Source organism: Camellia sinensis, chromosome 1 (genome assembly GCF_055761805.1).
Source record: "Camellia sinensis isolate YWXY chromosome 1, ASM5576180v1, whole genome shotgun sequence".
Taxonomy (NCBI): Eukaryota; Viridiplantae; Streptophyta; class Magnoliopsida; order Ericales; family Theaceae; genus Camellia; species Camellia sinensis.
In genome coordinates, this window is record NC_138961.1 from 72,083,865 (window position 1) to 72,108,585 (window position 24,721).

The 24,721-nt window shown below is 34.4% G+C and overlaps 1 protein-coding gene across 1 annotated transcript; it reads left to right on the forward strand.

The window, feature by feature from the left end:
- The first annotated feature begins 20,035 nt into the window (after window positions 1-20,035).
- Window positions 20,036-21,878, forward strand: LOC114272995 (UDP-glycosyltransferase 71K1). The gene is given in 2 exon segments (XM_028214738.2): window positions 20,036-20,072; window positions 20,075-21,878. Coding segments are annotated over 2 exon segments (1,455 nt in total). The 5' UTR covers window positions 20,036-20,050; the 3' UTR covers window positions 21,508-21,878.
- The last annotated feature ends 2,843 nt before the right edge of the window (window positions 21,879-24,721 follow it).

Here is a 24,721-nt window from a genome sequence, read left to right on the forward strand (position 1 = left end):
CTCATTTTTTGTTTATATGAGGCTCGTCTGACAGCAGCTATTTCTCGGAGCTCTTCGATCAAGTCTAAGTCAGTCCGACGCAAGTTTTTGGTGAGTTCTGGATCTGGGTGTAGCACCCTCGGGGTTGGCAGGCCAATTTCAACTGGGATGACCGCCTCAGCGTCGTATGTTAAGCGAAAGGGGGTCTCCCCAGTAGGGGTTCGAGCGGTAGTGCGATAGACCCAGAGTATGTTTGGCAGTTCCTCAGCCTAGAGTCCCTTAGCAGCTTCCAACTTGGTTTTGATGATCTTCAAGAGAGATCGGTTGGTGACCTCGACTTGCCCATTGGCTTAGGGATGGCCTGGGGAGGAGAAGCACGGTTGAATGTGGAGCTCTGCACAAAATTTCCTAAACTTGGCGTTGTGGAATTGATTGCTGTTGTCTGAGACGATGGCTTGAGGGATTCCAAATCAGCATACAATCGACTGCCAGATACAGATAATCTGAAAATGAAATTTGTGGCTTTTTTGGCTGTTATACCATTTCCTCAATTCATGTGAAAAATGGAAACATGCAAGCCATCTTTGCACTTCCCAACAGTACTACCACATCCACCATATGACAAAAAATTGAAAGAACTAGTTGGGAGCATAAGGACCAATTTCAACATCAGCTTTTCCCGAAAAAATAAAAAGGGAATGGAGTATAAGATTTTTAAACTATTTGAAGCAATTGTTTTCTAATTGCAGGATAACACATACTCATCTTATGAAGTTCCACTGTTTTCTAATTGCAGGATAACATTTGATCTCTTAAATGGTTTAGAGCTTATAAAAATAATGGTTTAAAGGTTTGTGAAGACAAAAAGCACACTCTTTGTCAACCAAACTTTTCAAACTTCATCAAATTACTGCAATATCATTTGGCATGGTAGCTTCAATAAGAGATGTAACATAAGGAGGAAAAGTTGAGGATGTAAGATAACTAACTTAAAATTTTGAAGAAAAGAAAAAAAAAACAAACCACCAAGTAACAGATTCATGAGGCCACCTAATCATATAACATCTGGAAAAAAAAAATTTCCAAGTATTGAAGCTTGTGATCAACCACAAAACAAATAAAAAAACAATAACAAGAACAAAAACACACAGAAGTAAAAGTGTTATGAGGTCAACATAATCAAATATAACTCCAGGCAATCCAAGTAGGCAAGCTTGTGATCAACCACAAAGGCAGGAGATTGGAGAAGAGGACTCATCTCAAAGCTGTTTGGCAGTACAATGCCTATGTATGAACCTTCCTTGTTTATTACATTCATCTTTATCAGCACATTATGAGAAATTAAAGCATATGATCCATACAGAAAACCCAGTAGAAGAACCAAACATCCCAATGACATTAACCTTATATGAGTATCCATGTCTCTGTCTCTCTTTGGAAATTGAAAAGCTTTGGAGAGCATTCAATGGTGGAGGCACAGACAGATTTGTGAATCTAATCAATGTGAAATTAACCAAGAAGAATATAAAATTTGTTTTGCACCATCTATAAAAACAAAAAAAAAATTAAAAACAAAAATCTTTATTCATCAACTCTGTTTTTCTTGTGGTTGGAGATGCAGTTCAGTGGCTATCAATACCAACAGGCCTTTTTTTTTTTTGGGTGTAGTCGATAGATGCAGCCATGTACACAAGCAGAATGAGTCATTGGTTTTGTACAGAACCAGGTACATAAGCAGAATGATATGTGCCAATGAATGATTGAAGTTGATAGTTGGTGGAGAGCACGACACGCGTGTCTGGACAACCATATATATTCGCTAACCTTAATTTAGAACATCTATAATGTGGTGTTCATGTAAGAAGTTAATAGATTTTGTTCGTTAAAGAATCAATAATGCTCCAATTAAACTGTTAAACAATATGTTACAGTTGTGAAATGTTTGTGAATTTGTTAGCTATGTTGATTGGATTCACACACAACAGAGAGGAAAGAGATAGAGAGGGAGAAGGGGGAAGTGTTCCATTGTAAAAAAGAGAGATTTGATGGAGTTAAAAGAAGTCAGAGAAACTCATAAGTTATAAATAAAAAATAATAAAAATAAATTTGAAAAAGAAGAAGAAGAAGAAGAAGGAGAAGGAGAAAACTTATTTGCATAAACAAATCAGTGTCAATGATGCTAAGTGGGTGGGTGGAAAAATATAAAAATGGATGATTAAGTCTAGAAAACTAACAGCATTTTCACTGGAAATGTTAAAATTATGTATTAATATGTTATATGACAAAAAATAATAAAAGTGAGACTCAAACTTTCATATTCATTTCACAATAACTTTCATATTATTAAAGACGACACTAATTTACAAGTTTGAATATCTTCACAGTCAAAATGATAATATTTAACTGGATATATATGCATTTATAACTTATGGATGAGATTTCTAAAATTACCCATCAAGATGAAAGAAAAAGTACATGAACATATGATATCAGGTTCAATCTTATCCTTTTATTATCATTGAGATCAATCTAATTTTTTTTGTTTAAGACTTTAGAGTCAATCTAGTAAACAAATACAAAATAGGGTTTAATTTTTTTGAAACTGGAAAATTTTAATTTAATTGAAAATAAAAAAATTATAATTAATTTTACTTAATAGGGATTGACGATGCAATTCAACTTAGGGTGGAAATTTTTTTATAAAAACCAATCAAATAAAATTTATACAGTGGCCACTGCATATCATATTAACATAATAAAAGGAAACAAACTCAATTCCACACAAGTATGAAAAGTAGAATATTTTGGACTAATAAGGGGGCATTGAAGTTGATTTGTCATTGAAAGTCATAAACACATTACATACTCTTTTTGGAAAATGACAACAATAATAAAGAAACAAAATATAATATAATATCATAAAACAATGGATGGAATTGTGGAAAAAGGGTGTTTTTAAGAGGGTCCCATTGTGTTGAGGAAAGAGTCAATGAATTCATCTCTTTTGCTCAACACCAAACTATCAATACATATCCTCTGAAAGAGGAAAAAGCAATTAAGTTCCCTATGTTCCCACCAAAATATGCCATTTTTTGATTTCTTGCTAGTGTTAAAGTTAGGGTTATGGACGCTCAAGCAAAGGGAAAGGTCCATATATGGATATGACTATACAAGCATGGTCTTCTTTGAAAAGAAAGTATTAAGCTTCCCCAACTCATTGTTTTTTGTTGTTCAAAAGCAAAATAAGCAAATCTGAAAGGGGTATCCATAGCTCGCAATTAACAAATTTCTACTAAATTTGTTTCATCGCAAAATAAGGCCAGCAGAAGTAGTAACAATAAAAATGAAAAATAAATACATAAAAAAATAAAGCACACAGTGGGTAAGAAGATGGAAATCAGACCAGTGTTTACCCAAAAAATCCCAAAAAAACAAAAAGAATAGCAGATGGTAGTCAGAAAGCCAAATAACACTTGTAATGTCATCAACGGAACTGAAAATTAACAGATCTATTTGTAATTTAATAGTTTCTACACATGTTGTTGCAAATCACGGGTAGCAGATTTGCAGCAGAGGGAAGAGGCTTACATGATTGTGTAGATCAACCGAGGAAGACGACTTTGGTAGAGGGAATTCAGTGGCGATGTCGATGGCCGACGCTAGGAACACGTCTTACGCGGCGTCCACAGCAGCGGTGCAGCGGAGCGAAGACGATCTGAGAAGGGGAGAAGAACAAGAGGCGTGAGATGCAAAATGGTGAAATGTTTTGACGAAACAAACCCTAAAGTGAATGGAGGGTATATTCGTAAATACCCCCTCCTGCGTTTATCCAGCTTCCCAAATGAGTTTGATGAACAAAAAAGCCACGTTTAACGTTTTCATCAGACGCCCAAACGCGGCTTTTAACCACGTTGCCAAAACAACCCTAAGTCTAACAATTCAATTTTGAATTTGTTCCGTCGAATAGTCCATGCGCTAACCTATTCAGCCCATAAAGACATTCTTTTGTGAAACGACTAAGCTGCCCATTTTATTTTCTCTATTTAAATTATTTTATTTGTTTAAATAATGACACAAATATGTAGAGAGAGAGAGCTCGATTTGTTCAATTAGTTTAGAGAGAGAAACTTTTCTCCATCATTATTTGTTTCACCAGAGCTTCTCTCTCTCTCTCCTCATCTCTCTCTCTCTCTCTCTCTGGTTCACTAGAACTTTTTTCTCTCTATCTGTGTCTCTCTCTGAGACACTTTTTTTTCCCTCTCTTTATCCGTATCAAACCTTACTGCATCCATCCCCACTCACTCCTAGTCTACCCTGTCTCTCTCCAATACATAGAGACTCAATTACATTGTCTAGATTGCATTTCACAAATCTCATTCCAAATTTGCGTATCAGACGAAGAATTGGAAGAAAATGAGTATATGTGGGAGGGATCCGTGGAGAGGGCTACTGGAGATAAATGTGGCGGACTCGGCCACCGACAATGATTGGAGTAGGAACTTGCAAGTTTAATAAGGCGGTGCTATCGAGGTTGCTGGACAAGACGCAGTAGAGCTGATTGTTGGGTTTGGAGGAGCAGAAGAAGAAGAAGTATGTGGATCTGGGTTGTATTATCGTGAGTTGGTGATGGGATAATTAAATTCTACTTGATGAGATATGGGAATGTGATCCCTTTGAGAATGAAAGAATAGAATATTTTATTTCTTCAATCGTTGGATACAAGTAGTATCTCTAAGATTTATTTTTCTATCTCATTTCACTTCATTTCATTTCATCGTTTAAATACAACAACTAATGTAATCTATTTACAGGCAAATCCTCAAGTGTGAATACCTGATGGTGGTGATGAGCTATTTCCAACTCTATTCCCACATTTTTTTTCATTTTCTTCTTTGTTAAGATTTTGACCATGAAGCTTCCATAAAGCTTCCATAGAATTTCTTTCAACTTCTTAATCTATCTGCAAGTTTCTGGTTTCATTGTTTCATGATAAAGCTTCATGTTGATGATCTCATGGTTGAGATAATCACCCTTGATGGAATTGGATTTGGATTTTTCAACATCCCCCTCAAACCCAATTCGGTGGGTTTTTTCATTCTTTCAATAGCTGCAAACATTATAACTTTGTCTTTTGGCATGAGGATCTTTACTCTTGTCATCAAGTGTTTATATGCCATATATTTGATTCTTCTCTTATGCAGGTGGTAGATCTTCAGTGTTGCATTCTTTAGTTGTTTTTCAGTATGAGTATTGCATTGGGCTCTCTTCATTCTTAGACATTCTGTGAATGTTTTATCTTAATGACTTTTCCACTTTTCTTCTTGTTGAGTTACTTCAAATCCTTTTGGATCACTGCCTATGAAGAGGCAAAATAAATCTTCATCGATGCGTCTGGTTACGTCATAGATGTCTTTTGCCTAGACATTCCTTAGTGATAATTCTTCACTCGAAATGACGCGTGTCCCCTCTTGCGGTGAGTGTGGGGTCATTATGGTCTCCATGCCTATTGATTCATTTTCTTGGTTGTCATCTAAAACTATGTTTTTCATATGAGCATTTGATTAACAATCCGAGTTTGATTCTTCGTCAAACTCAACATCTATTTGAATTTCTTTAGGAAGTTCCGTTGCTTCTATTCTTCCTTCATTAACCCATTGGGTTTGCATCTATCCCTCATCAAGTTTGATTGGACTTATTATATCTTTTCTTTCTTCAGATATTCTTTCTGTATTTTTTGTTTTTTCTGCAATCAGTGTGATTTTGTCAACACTTTCTTTATCTTACTTTTCTTCTGCCAATTCTTTTATGATATTGGCTTCTTGAGATTTTTCTTCAGTATCATTTGCATTTCCGTTCATATGGTTGCTTCCTCCAAAGTCGAGATACCATAAGATGTCTTGTTGTGCCTCGTTGTCTTTGTATGCAAACAAATTGGTGGATTTGGTGTCCCCTTCTTTGCTAAAATGGACTTTCTTTTATTCGGTGTTGGTATTTTGATGCCAACAATCCTTTGCGGAGTGTCCAAAAATCTACATTGTTGATTTAGTCCGGTGAATCTTTCCTTTTCTCAACCTCTTTAAGAGTTCTGCCAAGATCCTTTTCTGTCGTCTTGGCGTTGGTGTTGATTATTTTGCTGAGAACTTCCTCATCCACGGCCTAGTTGAAATCGGCCTCAATTGGATGCTTCTGATTTAAAATTCAATTTTGTCTGGAGAAATTAATCAAGTTGCTTTTCTCCATCTCGTCTTGCCAATTTTTGTTCATGGGCTTGCAGGGAACCCAGGAGCTCTTTGACTGTTAATTCTTTCAAGTCTTTTGATTCTTCAATGGCTACGACAACATAGTCAAATTTTGGGTCTAGGAACCTCAATATTTTCTCCATGATATGAACATCTATAAGTGTCTCTCCACTTTGTCTAAGTTGATTTACAATTACCATAAGTCTAGTATGGTAATCAGAAATTTACTCAGAGGGCTTCATTTGAATTAATTCAAACTCATCTCGTAGATTTGAAGTCAAATTTTCTTGACTTTTTCTGCACCTCTAAAGGTTTGGCGGAGGAGATTCCAAATTTCTTTTGCTGTCGTTGCTCCTGCAATAATCTCAAATGTTGGTTCGTTGAGTCATACATAGATTATTTCTCTTGCGATTAAATCCTTCATCCTTAAATTTTAAGGAGGTTATTTTCGACAATTATTAGATTGTCTTCTTCTTCTTTTGACGGAGGCTTTATGTAACCTTTTGATACGAACTTACATACTCATTTGCTTTTAATCTTCAATTTGGAATTTGAAATTTTTTGAAAATGAATTTCAAAAATTTGACCATATGAATGTGTCTGGAATGCTCCAAATAGTTGGAAATTACTATTGGATCGTTGTGATTGGACTTGGGATAGCTTAGTTTTAGCCAAAAACAATCTGATGGTTCAGATTTGTTGAAATTTATGCTCTGCAAAGCATTGGATAATTTCTCTTGTCTGCATCAAAATGACGGCAACGTGATGTTAGCAGCTTGGAGGCTAAGCTGACAGCTCAACTCTGCTCAGTTAGGCTTGGCGGCTTGTGATGATGTCAGTAATTGGCGGTGGTGACATCAGCAATCAGCAGCATTGACGTCAACGTTGGTCGTCTTCTCTGACAAAGTTGACTTTTCTATGCAAACTTTGACTGGCCTTTGGGGCTTCGTTTTAGCTTTGATTTGCTTTATTTTTGCATCGTTGGAATCCTCTCGACGAGTACTTCAATTTGGTATACTCAAAATAGATTTTAAGAACTTTGATTTTTGGGGCAAATTTTGGAATTTGCTTTGTTCTTCAATTTTTTTGATAGATTCAAGCTTTTTTGGCTCTTATGCCACTAATGGGATAATTAAATTCCATTTGATGAGATATGGAAATTGGATCCCTTTGAGAATAGAAGAACAAACTATCTTATTTCTTGAATTGTTGGATACAAGTAGTACCTCTAAGATTTATTTTTCTATTTCATTTCACTTCATTTCATTTCATCGATTAAATACAACAACTAATGTAATCTATTTATAGGAAAATCCTCAGGTGTGAATACCTGATGGTGGTAAGTTGTTTTTAGCTCTATTCCCACATTTTTCTCATTTTCTTCATTGTAAAGATTTTGACCATGAAGCTTCCATGGAGTTTCTTCCAACTTCTTGATCTATCTGCAAGCTTCTGGTTTCATTGCTTCATGATAAAGCTTCTTGTCGATGATCTCATAGCTGAGATAATCATCTTTGATGGAATTGGGTTTGGATTTTTCAACAGTTGGAAGCTGTTTGTGTAGATGGTGAGGACAATTCTCGCTACTAGGCTTTTATTTAGGTTTATTCCTAACCTAGAAGGGCCTCTATGAGTTCTGAAACTGGTTCGACTCCGAGAGCTGGTACCCTTTGGGTTGCATCATCGGCAACATTCTCTACCCTGTTCTCATGGTCTCTCATCTATTGGTCTCTTCACTTCCTTCACTTCGCCATCCACAATAACGATGTCTGTGTCTTGACTGTTCATTTCTTCGTTTCCAACACCATTCTCTTACTTCGACTTCCACGTGCAAGAGAGAGAGAGAGCAAAAATCAAGGTAAGGATGAGTGATAAAAGACAATTATCTCTTCGCTTCCTCCGTTTCGACCTCCACGCGTGTACTTCTCACTAAAAACAATTATCCAGTGGACCTCATGCCTCAAACAATCCTTAGATTAGATTTATCGCCAATTTCCTTAATTGTATTACGGTTAGAGTAACTCAAAAGTTTCACATTTTAGAGTTAATGATGTGTCAATTAATTAAAATAGGATAAATTATCCTTTGCACCCCTGTACTTTGCACCAAATTCTACTTTAGTCCCTACACATGAAATTGCGACAATCAACCTTCTGCACTTCTGGTTAAGTGTCAATGTCCTCCTTATGTTACTTTATTGTTTAAGTCTTTAACATAATCCCGTCATGACAAGTATATGACTACGAAATGAGGGCACCAGAAGAAAAGTATCACCATTTCCCTTCAATACACATTTTGTCCCATGTGAAAAAGGAGATAATATATATATATATATATATATATCTGTAGGGCTGTGCAAAATACCGCCCAATCAGCTAAAACCGCACCAATCCGCATCAATCCGCACCGCTCTAACCGCTAACCACGGTTTAAACTTTAAAATTTATAATCCGCCAACCGAACCGAACCGCTCCGCTCCGCTGTAGTTAATACATATATATTTTTTAATCTCCAATAAAATATCAATGTAAAATTGAGTGTGCGAGATATTTACAATATGAAATTTATTACAAATTAGTAGTTATATATATGAAACATATTATGTAAAATTACTTTGTGTTATATATCTAAAAAATATTATACAAATTAGTGTTATATATTATGCAAATATATGATAATTAGTTATAATATTCTTCAATCCGCCAAAAACCGTCCAAACCGCATTTTGTCAATCCGTTAATCCGCCAACCCGCCATTCAGTTTGTAATTTTACTCTCAAACTGCTCGAACCGCACCGCATACACCCCTATATATCTGTGTGTGTTCATATGCTAAATATTATGACGAAGAGATAATAAAATAGAACTTTTGAAATAAAAAAAAATGCATAAGAGAAATCGAAGAAAAAAAAAGAATGAATAGACAGAAGACTGTAATTTCAATTTTTGCAAAACCCTAATTCATCTCTTCAGTAGTTTACAATCTGCTTTTTGTTTTAACCGAAGCAATCATAATTTGATAGGCGTGAAAGGAGAGCAATTTTCCTTCTTTGCTCTTATTTCATAGTCATATGCTTGTCATATTACTGACTTCTGTTTTTTTTTTTTTTTTTTGATTAACAAAAAATCAAGCTTTATTGATAAGAATCAAGAGTAGACCAACATCATATATAAATGAAGCAACACACAAGAAATGAAAACAAAGGATGGTGCTATAAACATCAAAGAAAACCTAATCATCCCAATTAGGTTAGTACAAAGGAGCTAGCCAAATCATATACAACACCAGCCCAAGCAGAGGTTGATGATGAGTCAACCAAAGCAAAAAACAACTCCAAACTAATACAATGAAGACACCTTACAAAGAAATACAATAGCAATAGACCAACAATGACCTATATAGCTAACTGTCTTTACTCCTAATAGCATCAAGCTTAAAAACTAGATCATTAATAGAGTAATTAATCTCCTTGCAGCTATACTTAATCCATAAAGCCATATTAATCTTCCATTATACTTAATCCTAATTAGGATGGATTCCATTAAATTTACAATCATTCCTTGTTTTTCACACATTGAAAGGAATACCATAGCAGTGCACCCAAACAAGACAATATGGCTTCGGTGCCCACTCATCACTCCATGTTCTAATCTCATTGTATATGTCCTGAATAGCCACTACTATCATATGAAAATTTTGATCCAAGTATTTGATTGATTCAAGAATAAGCATGACTATATTACCATCTCCCAATCTCACATCTGAATAATGGTCATTGACATTCTTCAAAATCTATTGTAACTCTTTCAACAAGCACATATCTTTTAGTCGGATAATCATACTTCTATGTAACCATTCGCTACCATCATCTGATGCCTTGTTAGGACATTGCATCCTTACATGCATCCTTCTTTACAATCTTGATGTAAGATTTGGATAGAGTAATAAACTTACTCGCACCTCCTTTCGTGGTTACTTTGCTTGTGTCGACCGTTAGACCTCTCTTACTCTAAATAAAAGTTGGACTAACCCTCTTTTTGTCATCTTGGTTTAGCACATGTTTTCTTCCATTGTCATAGTCAACTAGCACTTTGTCGTTACACCAAATTTTGTCAATCTTTTAGATTGCAACTCCGGCTGGCACCTCACAATCATACCTAACGAAGCCAAACCATGCCCGTGCTTTACTTTTTTTGTATGGTATAAAGACACTATGAACCACTCCAAACTTTTTGAACATGTTAAACAACTCTTTTGGTGTCGTCTCATGTGGCAGACTGTCCACAAAAATAGCCACCAGATTCGGTAATTGTCTCTGAAGTAATGAGTACCTTAAACTATATAACACCAGCTTTCATCCACCACCTACGATCCCTCATTCTCTTCGAGCCATCCTTATTTTCATAGTTTGTTAACACACACACACGCACATGTTCTTTGAACAACTTATTCTTACATTACATTACTAACTTCTATTAAAGACTTATACGATATAGTAACAAAAAAGTGACATTGCCACTTGACCAGAAACTCAATGGGTGGATTGCCATAATTTGATGTGTAGGGACCAAAGTGGAATTTGGTGCAAAATATAATTTGTCCATTAGAATATCAAAGGCAACCTTCTCTCTCATAACTTTTCTAATTATCAACCAATTATCTTTCTTACAAATCACTGAATTTAAAAAATGGACTTGCATATTACTTTCCTTACAGTTTTTGGAGCAAATTTTTTATTTAAGAATTATAATAGTAATTGAGCTACCCTAGTGGGTAAGAACCCTTGCCCCTCATTAAGAGTTTAAGGGTTCTATACTTGTTTTTCCCTTCTCTTAAACTATAACCTCTAATGTAAAAAATAAATAAATAAAAATATTGTTAAATTAGGTTATATTCTATGAAGAAAAGGAGATGAAAACAGTAATAAATTTCAATTGCTAGAAATAAGTCTTACAATATTGATCTAAAGTTTTAAATATCATGATTCCTAGCAATCACACAAGAATAATTTTTAAATAAATATATGGAAAAAAATATATTCACACCTCAAACGGAGAAAGTTATTAATTCCTTAAGTTTTAAAATGAAGTGCAGAAATTCTTACCCAACTGGTTAGCTCAACTGGTTTAATTTTAGGCTTTCATCACTAGCTAATAATAATTATATATTGCATCAAATTGCAGACTATGCAACTTTCGTTTCACCAAATAAAATCACAAAAACCAAGGAGGAGAAGGACAAGGAGATTTTTTTTTTTATCATATTCATAATTTAATATTGACCCATAGATACGTGTGTAATTAAGATAAATAAGAATAAAAGCAAATAATAAGAAAATTAATATCATAATATGTATGTTGCCTAAGTGGTAGGAGTATTCTTGATGAAATTCAAGGCCTTTGGTTTAAATCTTACTCACGCCTTTGAATAATAATATTTTATTTTAGGCTAGATAAAGTTGCCACGTGACATGATGTGAATGCTTGGACACCAAGTCCATCATTCACTTAAAAATAGAAGATAGATTAAAGATGTGATCAATAATAATTAGTGAGTAGGCACAAAGGCGTGGCTTCTCTCCGGTCCAAATTTGGACAGAAGGTGTAATTTGGGCTTGTGGGGGTCTATTACATATTTTGTTTTGATTATTCAAATTGTTTATTTTGTAAGGCCCTTCAAGTATATCATCGGACAAAAAAGAAAAAGAAAAAAGAGGAAGATTGATCCGATAATTGTAACTTGTTCAATTGATTATGTTTGTCACTAAAAAAATACATGATCTATTCTAAAAAACACATTTGTTTTTTAAGACAATTGTGACAAATTGAACATGTTGTCATTATTGGATCAACCTAATTTTTATGTGTTGATGATATACACAAATAATCTTACAAAATGAACAGTTCTATGGTGAGTCTCATGAACCTGACTACACCCTCAACTTTTTTTTTTTATCAACCAAAAAAGCTTTATTGATGAGAAAAAACCTTACAACGAAGTAAGAAACACAACAATAAAGGAGGGAGAGAGGGGGAATGATGCAAAAACCATCATGGTGAAACAAACCCAATCCCAACTAGGTTGTCCCTAAGTCACTCACAAAATCATATGACAGCACCAAACCACAAATCTATTGGTGAGGAACCAACAGATACACAGTAACACTACAACAGATTAAGCAAAAAAAAAAAAAAAAAAAAAAAAAAGCTAAACAAGGCAGCAGTGTTAGCAGATACAACAGAATATAAACACAAAAGCAAAAAACATAAGCAAAAACACAGCCAAACCAGAGAAGAACAAGTCGCACCCAAGCAGATGCACCAGAGCAATCACCAAGTTAACAGTGCAGAGACACTAGATTAGCAAGATGCACCAGACACAAGCAGCTCTAGCACAGATATACTAGAGTAACATAGATACACAAGACAACATTGCTAGCAGAACATTAGCACAGATACACAAAACCAAAAAACATCAACAAAAAACACAGCAACACCAGAGCATAACAAGTAACACCAGAACAAATACACCAAAGTAATCACCAAGTTAACAGCACAAAAACACTAGAATTAGCAAGATACACCAGACACAAGTAGCACCAGCACAGAAATACCAGATTAGCGGGAAACACCAGAACAACCACTAATGTAACAGTAGATACACCAATGTAACAGCATAATAGAACACATAGCACACAGATACAGAGGCCAAACACTCTTAACAGCAGAATAATATCTAACTAAGGTTATGAACAATATCATGCCTTGAGTAAGAGAAACCTGAGAGATTGGACTTGGCCCACAAAGCTACTCTCCATTTCACATTAGCACTCAAATCCTTTAGATTAGGTTGACACCCATTGAAGATGCAATCATTCCTGATTTTCCAAATAGACCATAGCATAGCCAATGGCACTAAATTCCAAAGTTTCATAATAGTCTTTTTTGCATTTGAAACCCATCCACCAATGTAACAAAACCACTACTGAAGCAGGTGTTGCCCATTTCAAATCCCACCAAAGTAACAGTTTAGTCCAAGACTCCTAAATACCACTGCACAGCAGGAAAATATGATTCACAGATTCAGATTCAGCTTTACAAAAGGGGCAGACATTATTGAAACTACTGCTAAGTACACCAATACTTTGCAGAAAGTCCATGGTTTTAACTCTGCCCTTCCAATTCAACCAGCCCAGGAATTGAACTCTAGGAGGAGCCACATTACCCCATAATAGTTTAGGGATCAACAGCTTAGGCCTATGATGAGCTTCCAACTAGGATCTCACTAAAGCAACTGTGAACTGCCTAGATAAGGACCTCTGCCACCTAAGAGAATTTGGGAGGATTGCTTTCAAGCATGGTGTCTCTGACAGCATGAGATATAATCTATTAACCTCAACACCCTCCCAAGGCCTTAGTACCCTTCTGAAAGATATATTCCATCCCCCTAAAATTGCCTTTCTACGCACAAAATATTCTAGGGATTTTTTTCTTCTCAGTAGACAAACTAAATAGCCTAGGGAATTCATCTCTAAGTTTAGTATTCCGCAACCATTTATCCAGCCAGAAGTGCACTCTCTTTCCATTACCCAAATGAATTTCTATACTAGAGAGGAAAAAAGCATGTCAATCTGGATTAACCTTTACTCTTGTGAGAATTCCTTTCCACATATTTGACACCCTCCCAGGAGTGTCAAGATTAGGTATCCACCCCCCTCCTACCACTCCATACCTACTATTTATAACCTGCCTCCATAATGCCTTTTCCTCCACTCCATATCTCCACCACCATTTCATGAATAAACTGGTATTCATTTCCCTCAAATTCACAATCCCTAATTCTCATTGCTCCTTGCTGGTTGTGACAGACTTCCACTTCACAAGATGCACTTTCCTCTTTTGTTCAGAGCTTCCCCACAAAAAGGTTGCTTGCAATCTATCAATAGTTTTCACCACACCCTCAGGCAATTTGAATAAAGATAGGTAATAACATGGGAGATTGGACATGACAAATTTTATCAGGGTTACTCTACCAGCAAAAGAGAGCAACTTTCTTTTCCAAAGGGCCAATTTTGACTTTATTTTATCCACTACAGGTTGCCACAACTTGCTTCTTTTAGTGTTAGCCCAAGAGGTAGCCCTAAATATTTCATTGGTAGTTTTTGGCACTTACAGTTGAGTTTGGTTGCAAAAGCTTGGCCAAGAGTTTCATCAATTCCTATACCACATAGCACACTCTTATGGAAACTTATTTTCAAGCCTGAAATAATCTCGAAGCACCGAAGAATTCTTTTAATAGTCACCAACTTTGCCTCCTCTGCTTCACAAAAAAGTAAGGTATCATCAACAAATTGTAAGTGGGTTACTTGAAACTCTGATTGGCCCACTGTAACACCCTTGATTAGCCCCATCTCTTTTGCTCGTACCAACAGCAGATTGAGGCCCTCAGCTGCAATATTAAAAAGGAAAGGGGAAAAAGGATTTCCTTGCCTTAATCCTTTGCTAGGAGAGAATTCATCAGTTGGCGAACCATTCACAAGAATAGAAATGTTTTAATTTTTAGCATATGCAGTTAAAAATGAACAACTTTAATCTTTTGTCCAAAATTCTTGATGATAATCGTTTGACTGGATCAAACTATGTGGACTGGAAGAGAAATTTAACAATTGTCCTCACTGCTGAAAAATTGAACCATGTCCTAACCACTGATCCACCTGCACTTCCTGAGGCGGATGCCACTGATGAACAACGTGAGGCTGTTAGGAAGTAGCATGAGGCAGATGATGTTGCAAAATGCTACATATTGGCCTCAATGACCAATGTGTTGCAAAAGCAGCATGAGGGTGTTCCTACTACAAAAGACATGATGGTTAACTTGAAAGAAATGTTTGGAGAACAAAGCAGAAGTGCACGCCAAACAGCCATGAAAGGTTTGATGTCCACTAAAATGGTGGAAGGTACTCCAGTACAGGAACATGTTCTAAAAATGATATCTTTCATTAACATTCTGGAAACTTTGGGTGCAGATATTGATGGTGAAACTAAAATTGATGCGATACTTTCATCTTTACCAGATTCTTATAATCAGTTTATTTTGAATTACAATATGAATAAGTTGATTGTTGCACCATCAGAGCTGCTCAATATGTTGCAAGTAGCAGAAGATCTTATTAAAAAGAGCCAACCCACTGTAATGATGGGTGAAAAGGAAAGTCCTAGAAAATTCAAGCCTAAGGGCAAGAACAATTTTAATAAGAAACCAATGGACTCCAAGTTCTCTGAAAAAACACTAGGTGTTTTTAAAAAGGGCATAGATAAGAAGAAAAGCAAAGGAAATTGTTTCCATTGTGGAAAGCTTGGCCATTGGAAGAGAAACTGCTGTCAGTGGCAACACTGAAAAAGGACAAACCTTCAGAAGGTATGTTGAATCTGTTTGTTATTGAAACCAATTTATTGATTGGTCCTCCTAAAGCTTGGTGTGTAGACTCTGGTGCGACCTCACATATTTGCAATATGTTGCAGGGGTTCAAGGAGACCAGAAGGCTTAATGAAGGGGAGATGCTAATAAACTTGGGAACAAGTGCAACAGCTGCTGTAGTTTCCATAGGATTTTTTTTTTATTTGGAATTATCATTTAATAGAACTCTAGTTTTAGAAGATTGTCTATTTATGCCAGACATTCGTAGAAATTTAATTTCTATTTCAAAGTTATTTTCGTTGGGATATTGTTTTTCCTTTTCTTCAAAAAGTTGTTATTAAGCACAATAATAAATTTGTGGCTTTTGGCATTTTAATAGAAGGTCTTTACTTTATTAGTTCTATTGATAACTCCATTTATTGTGTTGAGAATGATACATCCACTGGTATGTTACCCCTTAAAAGAAAAAGAGATGTTAATCAAACTTACACGTGGCACTTGAAACTCGGCCATATCAATTTAGAACATCTAAATAGATTGGTCAATGATGAACCTTTAGATTTTTTTTTTTTTGAAAATTGAGCCCTATCCAATTTGTGAGCCCTGCTTGCAAGGAAAAATGTCTAAAATTCCATTTATGGGAAAAGGAATAAGAGCCACAGAAGTTTTGGAATTAATACACACAAATGTTTGTGGTCCAATAAATCACATAGCAAGAGGTGATTTTTACCATTTCATTACATTCACCGATGATTATTCTAGGTATGATTATTTGTACCTAATGAAACATAAGTCTGAATCCTTTGAAAAGTTCAAGGAATTACGTAGCAACTTGGAAAAAGTATCAAAGGTCTTCGATCAAATCGTGGGGAGAATACTTTTTATATAATTTTTGAAATTATTTAAAACAGAATGGTATTAAATACATGTGTAATTGGTTTTGAGTGCAAGTGGGAGAATGTTAGCATTTGTGCCTTCAAAAACCAATTTATTGACTTTATTAATTGATTATATAAATTGCTTGGCATTTTATATTTTGCATTTTGTATGTTATTATGGGTAATGTTATATTTAATGTCACATATGATGTGAACATAAGGTCCCTTGGGTAACATTGTAGAAAAACATGCTAATGGTTAATGAACCAAAAGCCGGGAGTTTTGATTTTTCGGTGCCTTGTAGACCCAATTAATGTTCTAGGCTATGGGTGTTGATTGGGCGTCGCACTACTATGGCCTACACTTGTTTTGCTGATATATGATAGAATGATTAACTCCATCATTGAGGTAGCGACCTTAAGCAAATAGGTGGGTGTTATGCAATAAGTACATGCACTGAACAGGATCGGTTTTAAGAATACCTATGGAATGATCAGTATCAGTTTAAAAGGTAGTTCTATTACAATACACTTATTTTCCTTTGACCTGAGAGGCTTGTATAAATTAATTATCTATTCATTTAACTTTGACATTGTCAATCGGTGACGCTGAATCAAAGGCTATACACGGACATGTTGGGTTATGTGAGTGATAATTAATTTATATAGGTGCTTAACATGGAATCCAACATTCTCAAGTGAGAAAGTATATTCAAACAATTTTTCCTATTAACATTGGACCAAAAGAAAACCGGCCGGTTACTGTTTCATAAAAATATTTTATACATATATAATTGTACAAACACTATTTTTGGAAAATGCTTTTAGGGTCCAATTAGAAGAAGGAAAAATTTAGAATTCGGTTACATGAGTTAGGGCTTTTGATAGTGATAAATTTGTCCATGCCTAATAGCTCATGTGGAATATAGTTTGGTGGAAGGAAATTTGTGATTAATTGTAAGAAAGGGCCTCACTTGTAATTCTCTACTTTTAGGGGTTTAATTGTAATGTGTTGATGGACATTATTGCAATTAGTGGAAGTTCTATATTATCTGTATAAAAGATAATTAATGAAAAATTGGATAAGTTGTATCCTGTATATTTAAAATAAAAGATACATCTTTTATTTTATCCCTACAACTAAAAGATAGAGATCCCTAAAGATCCCACCTACATGCAAACTCTATCATGTGTTGTGTATATATATCAGATGTATTTGATACAAAAAAAAATGGCCATCAGAATTTTTAAGGTCTGTAGAAAATATATACACAAAAAAAATAAATCAAAGAGGGTGCAAGGTGAATCACTTTTGAGGCGAGACACTTGGATCGCTTGGTGAGGTATTATCAACAACTCACTTGGAGAAGGTATTTTAGATTGTATAATCAAGTGGTGTTTCTTTAAAAAAATGTTTTTTAAAATAAATTATTTTTCCGCAAACTTTCATCAACCACTGCAGATTTTCAACGAAAGCACATCGTCGTAGACGGGTCTCGGCTCTCGGTCGACGAACGGACTGGTTTGGCCTGGGTATGTTTTGATGAAGGTAATCAGCTGGTCAATGAGGAAGCTATTTTAGCGCCACCAATGCTTTCCCCACAGCAAACGGAAGCTGCTACAGTGTTCCAGGCCCTGCGTTGGGCATCAAGAGTCTTCTTCTACAATCAGATTGCCTAGTCTTAGTACTGCTACTACAAAATTGGGCATACAAGCGGGGCATCAAGAGTCTTCTTCTACAATCAGATTGCCTAGTCTTAGTACTGCTACTACAAAATCATGATCAAGACAACGATTGGCATCTTCAATCTATTTTAACTGATATTTTGTACTATAGTAAACATTTTGATTATGTTGTATTAGAAAAGGTAGAGAGGGATGTTGTCCAAGCTGCTCATTACCTTACAACTGCTGTAAGACAATGTTTGGCAGATTAATGGAACTTCTATGCTATGTTTCTTCTAAAAAAAAAAAAAATTTAGTCGTCAAAAATAAAATTTCTTATAGTGCCTGCTCAGGCAACTAGTCCTTTGACAAGATGAACAAGGCAAATTATAGAAATGGTGCTGAGGCGGCCAATCTATTGACAAGATAAACAATTCGAATTATAGAAACGGAACTCATGGTAAGCCTTACACACTCAAATAATACCATTCTATTTAAACCACAAGAATCCACATCCTTTTTTTGTAAGAGAGAGGATCGTGTATTGTTAAAATTTTTAAGAGAAAAAGGGTAAAAAATTTCAGAAAAAATTAAGGTTACGTTTGATAAAGTTTTATAAATATGATTTGATAGTATAAGTTGTATTTTGAGTTTGTAAGTTGTGGAATTATGATTTGAGTGTAGAAAATTTGTTTGATTATTGTTTTTAAATAGAGTGTTGAATTGAGTTTTGAATTGTATGTGGAATTGAGTTTTGAAAGTTTAATGTGGCATGTGAAATAAGAAAATTTGTTTCCAGATGAGTTTTTAAAATAATTTTCAAAACTTAATTCAACCTATAATTGATAATCAAAACACAACTCATAACTCGATATTCGTATTTTTGATCAACAGTCATAACTAAACTATTTTTAAAATACTCAAATAAAAAAATATATTTTTTTAATTAATTGTTTTAAAGTAATTTTTTTGAATAATCTTTTTTTCAAATAACTTCTATGTCAATTATTTTATGTCAATTAATTTTTTAGGCCTGTATAAACATTAAAAATATTTTAAAATTATTTAGAAAATTAAAATATTAAAAATATTTAGAAAATTAAAATATTAAAAATATTCTGAAAAACAAAATATTAAAAATATCCGAAAATCAAAATATTAAAAATATTCCGAAAATCAAAATATTTGCAATTAAAATATCAAAGTATTAAAATTAAAATATTAAAATATTTTTATGAAAATTAAAACATTAAAAAATTTCCTATAAAATAAAATAAAATATTTAAAATAAAAAAATAAAAAATATTTAGAATAAAAATTAATTGTTTTTGAGTTTTGAAAAGAGTTTTGAGTTGTGTGTTTGGTTATGAGTTTTGAAAAGTAATGATTATGGTTTAAAATGAGTTTTGAGAAACTGGTGTAAAATTATAATTTAAAAACTGTAATCAAATACCATACTCAAATCAGTGATGAAATTATACTTTGAAATCTAAACCAAACAGAGCCTAACACTTTTATATAACATCAACGGCTAAAATCAAACAACCACTAGATATCAGAATTCAAAAATGCTTTAGACCACTAATTAGTGGTAGCTCTAATGTGCCACATGTGTTTTGTGCCTTGTTTTTTTTTTTTTCTTTTTTTTTTCAATTAACACCTCACTAGTGGTGATATTAGTGATGGTAAATTAGTGGTCTATAGCATTGCTCAGCAGAATTATATATTACTTATCCAAAAGGAAAAACAATTTTTTATTTATTTATTTATATAACGATAATGTATATGGATGTGTGATCATCATGAGCCAAAGAGCATTGAAGGAAGGAAGGGAGCAAGAGAGACACAAAGTCAAAAGAAATCTACATCTGAGATGAAGAAAGCAGGGCTTGTGTTCATCCATGTCCAGGGATCGGTCACCTTGTCTCAATTGTAGAGTTCGCGAAGCGCCTTATCGATCGAGATGATCGATTCTCCATCACCATCCTTGTCATCAAACCACCCTCCAGCCACCCAAGCATTGACTCCTACACCAACTCATTCTCCGCCTCCTACCCACTCATCCAACTCATTGACCTCCCTCAACTCCATCCACCCAACTCACTCGAACTCTCCAATTCCCATGAAAACTATCTCACTCTTTACATAGAAAGTTTCAAACCCCACATCAAAGACGTCCTCGGTAACCTCATCGGGTCGACTCACTCTCACCCTAACTCGCCCCGACTCGTTGGGTTAGTCCTCGACTTCCTTTGCCTTTCCATGATTGACGTTGGCAACGAATTCGGTCTTCCTTCTTATCTATTCTTGACCTCCGGTGCTGCGTGTCTTGGCCTCGGGCTATACATCCCAACTCGCCATGACAGGGTCAGCACCGAGTTCAGCGAATCGGATCCTGAGTTTTTGATTCCGGGTTTTATCAACCCAGTTCCTCCACGAGTTTTGCCCTCCGCAGTGTTCAACAAGGACGGTGGTTACGCTGCTCTTCTCAAGCTTGGAAAAAGGCTTAGGGACACCAAGGGCATAATAGTAAATACATTACTGGAGTTGGAATCCCATGCTATTAGCTCATTTTGCGACGATCAAACCCCTCCAATCTACACCGTCGGACCGCTGATTGATGCGAAGGGTGAGGCCCAGAACAAGCTAGGTTCCCCATGGTCCCACAGTAAGAACAACAACATAATGAAATGGCTGGATGATCAAGATCCATTGTCGGTGGTGTTCCTGTGCTTCGGCAGCATGGGGATATTCGGTGCACCCCAACTCAGAGAGATAGCTCAAGCGCTGGAGCGCAGTGCGCATGGGTTCTTGTGGTCCATTCGTGTACCACCAACGACAACAACACAAGGAAAAGCTGAGAATCCGGAGGAAATGTTGCCAGATGGGTTCATCGAACGGACCAGAGGGAAGGGGATGGTGTGTGGGTGGGCCCCACAGGCGGAGGTACTGGCCCACAAAGCGATCGGAGGGTTCGTATCGCACTGCGGATGGAACTCGATCATGGAGAGCTTGTGGAACGGTGTGCCTTTGGTGACGTGGCCAATGTACTCTGAACAACAGCTCAACGCGTTCACGATGGTGAGGGAGTTGGGAGTGGCAGTGGAGATGAGGTTGGACTATCGCGGCGGTGGATTTGGCGGTGACGTTGGTGACCTTGTGATGGCCGATGAGATAGAAAGAGCGGTGAGTTGTGTGATGGTAAGTGACAGTGATGTGAGAGAAAAGGTGAAAGAGATTGGAGAGAAGAGCAAGAAGGCGTTGGTGGAGGGTGGATCTTCATTCAACATGATCGGAAAGCTGATGGAGGATATGTTACTCAATGTTTGATTGCCACGCGGCAGAGCATTTGCCAATTTCACAATAAAGTAAAGGTAATTAATTTCTCAATGTTTGTAACGGAAAAGTTGTTTGTTGGTATTGAAAATCGTCACGGAGTGTACTGTGTAGAATGATTAAAAAAATATAAAAAGAGTAATGCTATAAATTTTAAATAATTTATTAAATATTTTATTAAATTTTTTACATGTGTAACGTTACACACAAATTTACATGTGTGTAACTTTCACAAAATTTGATAAAATATTTAGTAAATTATTTAGAATACCTAACATTATTCATATAAAAAAATATGATAAAGTGTAATTGATGTGTAATATGATAATGCTGCACTTTAAACCAACCAATAAATTTTCTTGAGAGTGGAGGTGTGTTGCTGTTGCTGTTGCTGTTGTCTTTGTCAATGGTCTGTTTAGTAGAGCCGTAGAGAAGTAATTACAAATTATATTTTAATAGATTATAATTTATAATTGTAAATATAAATTGTTAATCTGTTTGATATAATTGTGAGATTATGAATTTAAACGATTAGTTATAAAATAACTTTTTAATGTGTAATTATCTTTTTTATCCTTATATAATATAAAAATGATTATTCTGTCATTTTTTTCAATTTTAATTTAAAAAAAAAATTATTTCTTTAATAAAAGTTAATATAATTAGTATTACATAAATTATTATTTTCATTTTTTCATTATAAATCAATTAGTATCAAATTATTTTAATTTTTTATTATAAATTAATTAGTGTCAATTAATGACCTATTTTTATTTTTTCATTATAAATTATTATTTTCAATTTTACATTATAAATCAATTAGTATAAAAGTATTTCATTTTTTTATTGTAAATTAATTAGTGTCAATTAATGGCTTATTTTCATCTTTTCATATATATTATTATTTCTATTTTTTCATTATAAATCAATTAGTATAAAATTATTTCATTTTTTCAATATAAATTAATTAGTTTTAATTAATGACTTATTTTCATTTTTTTCATATAGATTATTATTTCCGTTTTTTCATTATAAATCAATTAGCATAAAATTATTTCATTTTTTCATTATAAATTAATTAGTGTCAATTAATGGCTTATTTTCATTTTTTTATTATAAATTATTATTTCTAATTTTTCATTATAAATCAATTGGTATAAAATTATTTCAGTTTTTCATTATAAATTAATCAGTGTCAATTAATGGCTTATTTTCATTTTTTCATATAAATTATTATTTCCATTTTTTCATTATAAATCAATTAGTACAAAATTATTTCATTTTTTCAATTAATTAATTAGTGTCAATTAATGGCTTATTTTCATTTTTTCAATTAATATAAAATTTATCTCATTCATTGCTAAAATGCTTTATTATTATTATTATTATTATTATTATTATTATTATTATTATTATTATTATTACTATTATTTGATTAAAAAAATACTAAAAACCTCCACACACACACACACAACCTGAAACCCTAGCTCCGGCAGGTACAGCTGCGATGAACCGGCGCTAGGGTTTGAGATCGCCTCGCACGGTTGATCGCGAAGGGGGATGGGGGACGACGACGGAGGCACAAAGAGAGAGAGAGAGAGAGAGCGATGGCGAGAGAGGGACAGATTGCGATGGTTCAGAGACAGAGACAGATCGCGATAGCGACGAACCAATGCCGGAGAGAGAGAGAGGCAGAGAGATAGAGAGAGAACAGCTTGAAATCTTAGTCGAAAATAGTCCCTAGAAATTGCCTCTCACGCTCTCTTTCTCTCTCTGGACGTGAACAGTGTTTGAATGTCAAGTTTATATAGTGGTATTTTGGTAATTTCTGTATTTTTGAAGGGGCATTTAAGTCATTTCGTCCTTCTATAACTAGCTGCGCGCATAAGCTCAAAAAAAAAAGCACCTCTGAGGCAGCTTACAACTTTTAGCTCAAAATCAATTAATTTAAGTTACAATCTATCTCTCATAAGCTCAACCAAACTCTCCAAAATGACTTATTTTACGGTAAAAGCTGATTTAAGCTGCTTATAAGCTGTACCAAACATGGCCAATGGCGGACGGAGTGGCGCTTGTAAGTTCCACTCATTTTTGCTTTTAAATTACGTAATTTATTATTTCAAGTAGTATTTAGCTGGTAAAGAAAAAATAAAGTTAAAAAAACATGAGTGATTTCACAATTACATTCATTTATACTTCTAAACACATTCCTTAGAGAGTGTGAATGTGTGAAATCCGTGTGTGTGTATATATATACTACAATTATAGAAATTGAATAATATTAGGAATATTAAATTTTCTAACAAATAAATGATCAAATATCTCATATGAGTGAGAATATTTTATCATTTATTTGTTAGAAAATTTGAGATTTATAGAATTTTTCACAAAAATCTCTTCCATTTTGAAATAGTGAAATTGTGCATTTTTTATTTTACCTAAATTGTCCTCAACAAATGATTGTATGTTAGCTTTGTGTTAAATTACATTTTTGTCCTTTTTATATTGAGAATATTGCAAATTTATCTGTATCATGTTAGCTTTGTCTTAAATTACATTTTTATCCTTTTATATTGAGAATATTGCAAATTTATCTTAGTTGGGCCTACTGTAATTTTGTTTGCTTTCAAAAATTTTTTATGAAGTTTGGTCTTCAGTATATAGTAAACAAGAAAAATATTTTAGAGCTCTAAAAGAAGTGCTCTAAAATAGCATTAATTTATCTTTTTTCTTCTTGTGTTTTGTGTGTGTGTGTGTGTGTGTGTTTTTGTTTGTTTGGTGTGCCAGCTCAGTAGAGCTGCTATTAGAGCAGCTCTACTAGAACTCTTTATCAAAGTTGTAGTAAACAAATTGTTTGTTGGTGGACTATCTCGTGTCATTTAACTTACTATTTTTATTCTCCTGTGGATAAAAGGGTAAATTATAAATATATTATCTGATATTTGTTCAAAGGAAAAATTAGTAAAATATCTCTCTAATTTTGTGTAGTAGGAGAGGTCTAATTTTTTTTTTATCAGGTAAGGTCCCTTAACATTTTTACAGAAAAAAATTGATTTAGAAAAATTTTATTTGAGTCAGAGAAATTTTGTCTGATTCAGAGAAATTTCAATTTTCATACAGAAAAGAGAAATTTCTCTGAGTTGGGGCCAAAATTTCTCTGAGTCAGGCAAAATTTTTCTAAGTCAGACGAAATTTCTCTGAGTCGAAT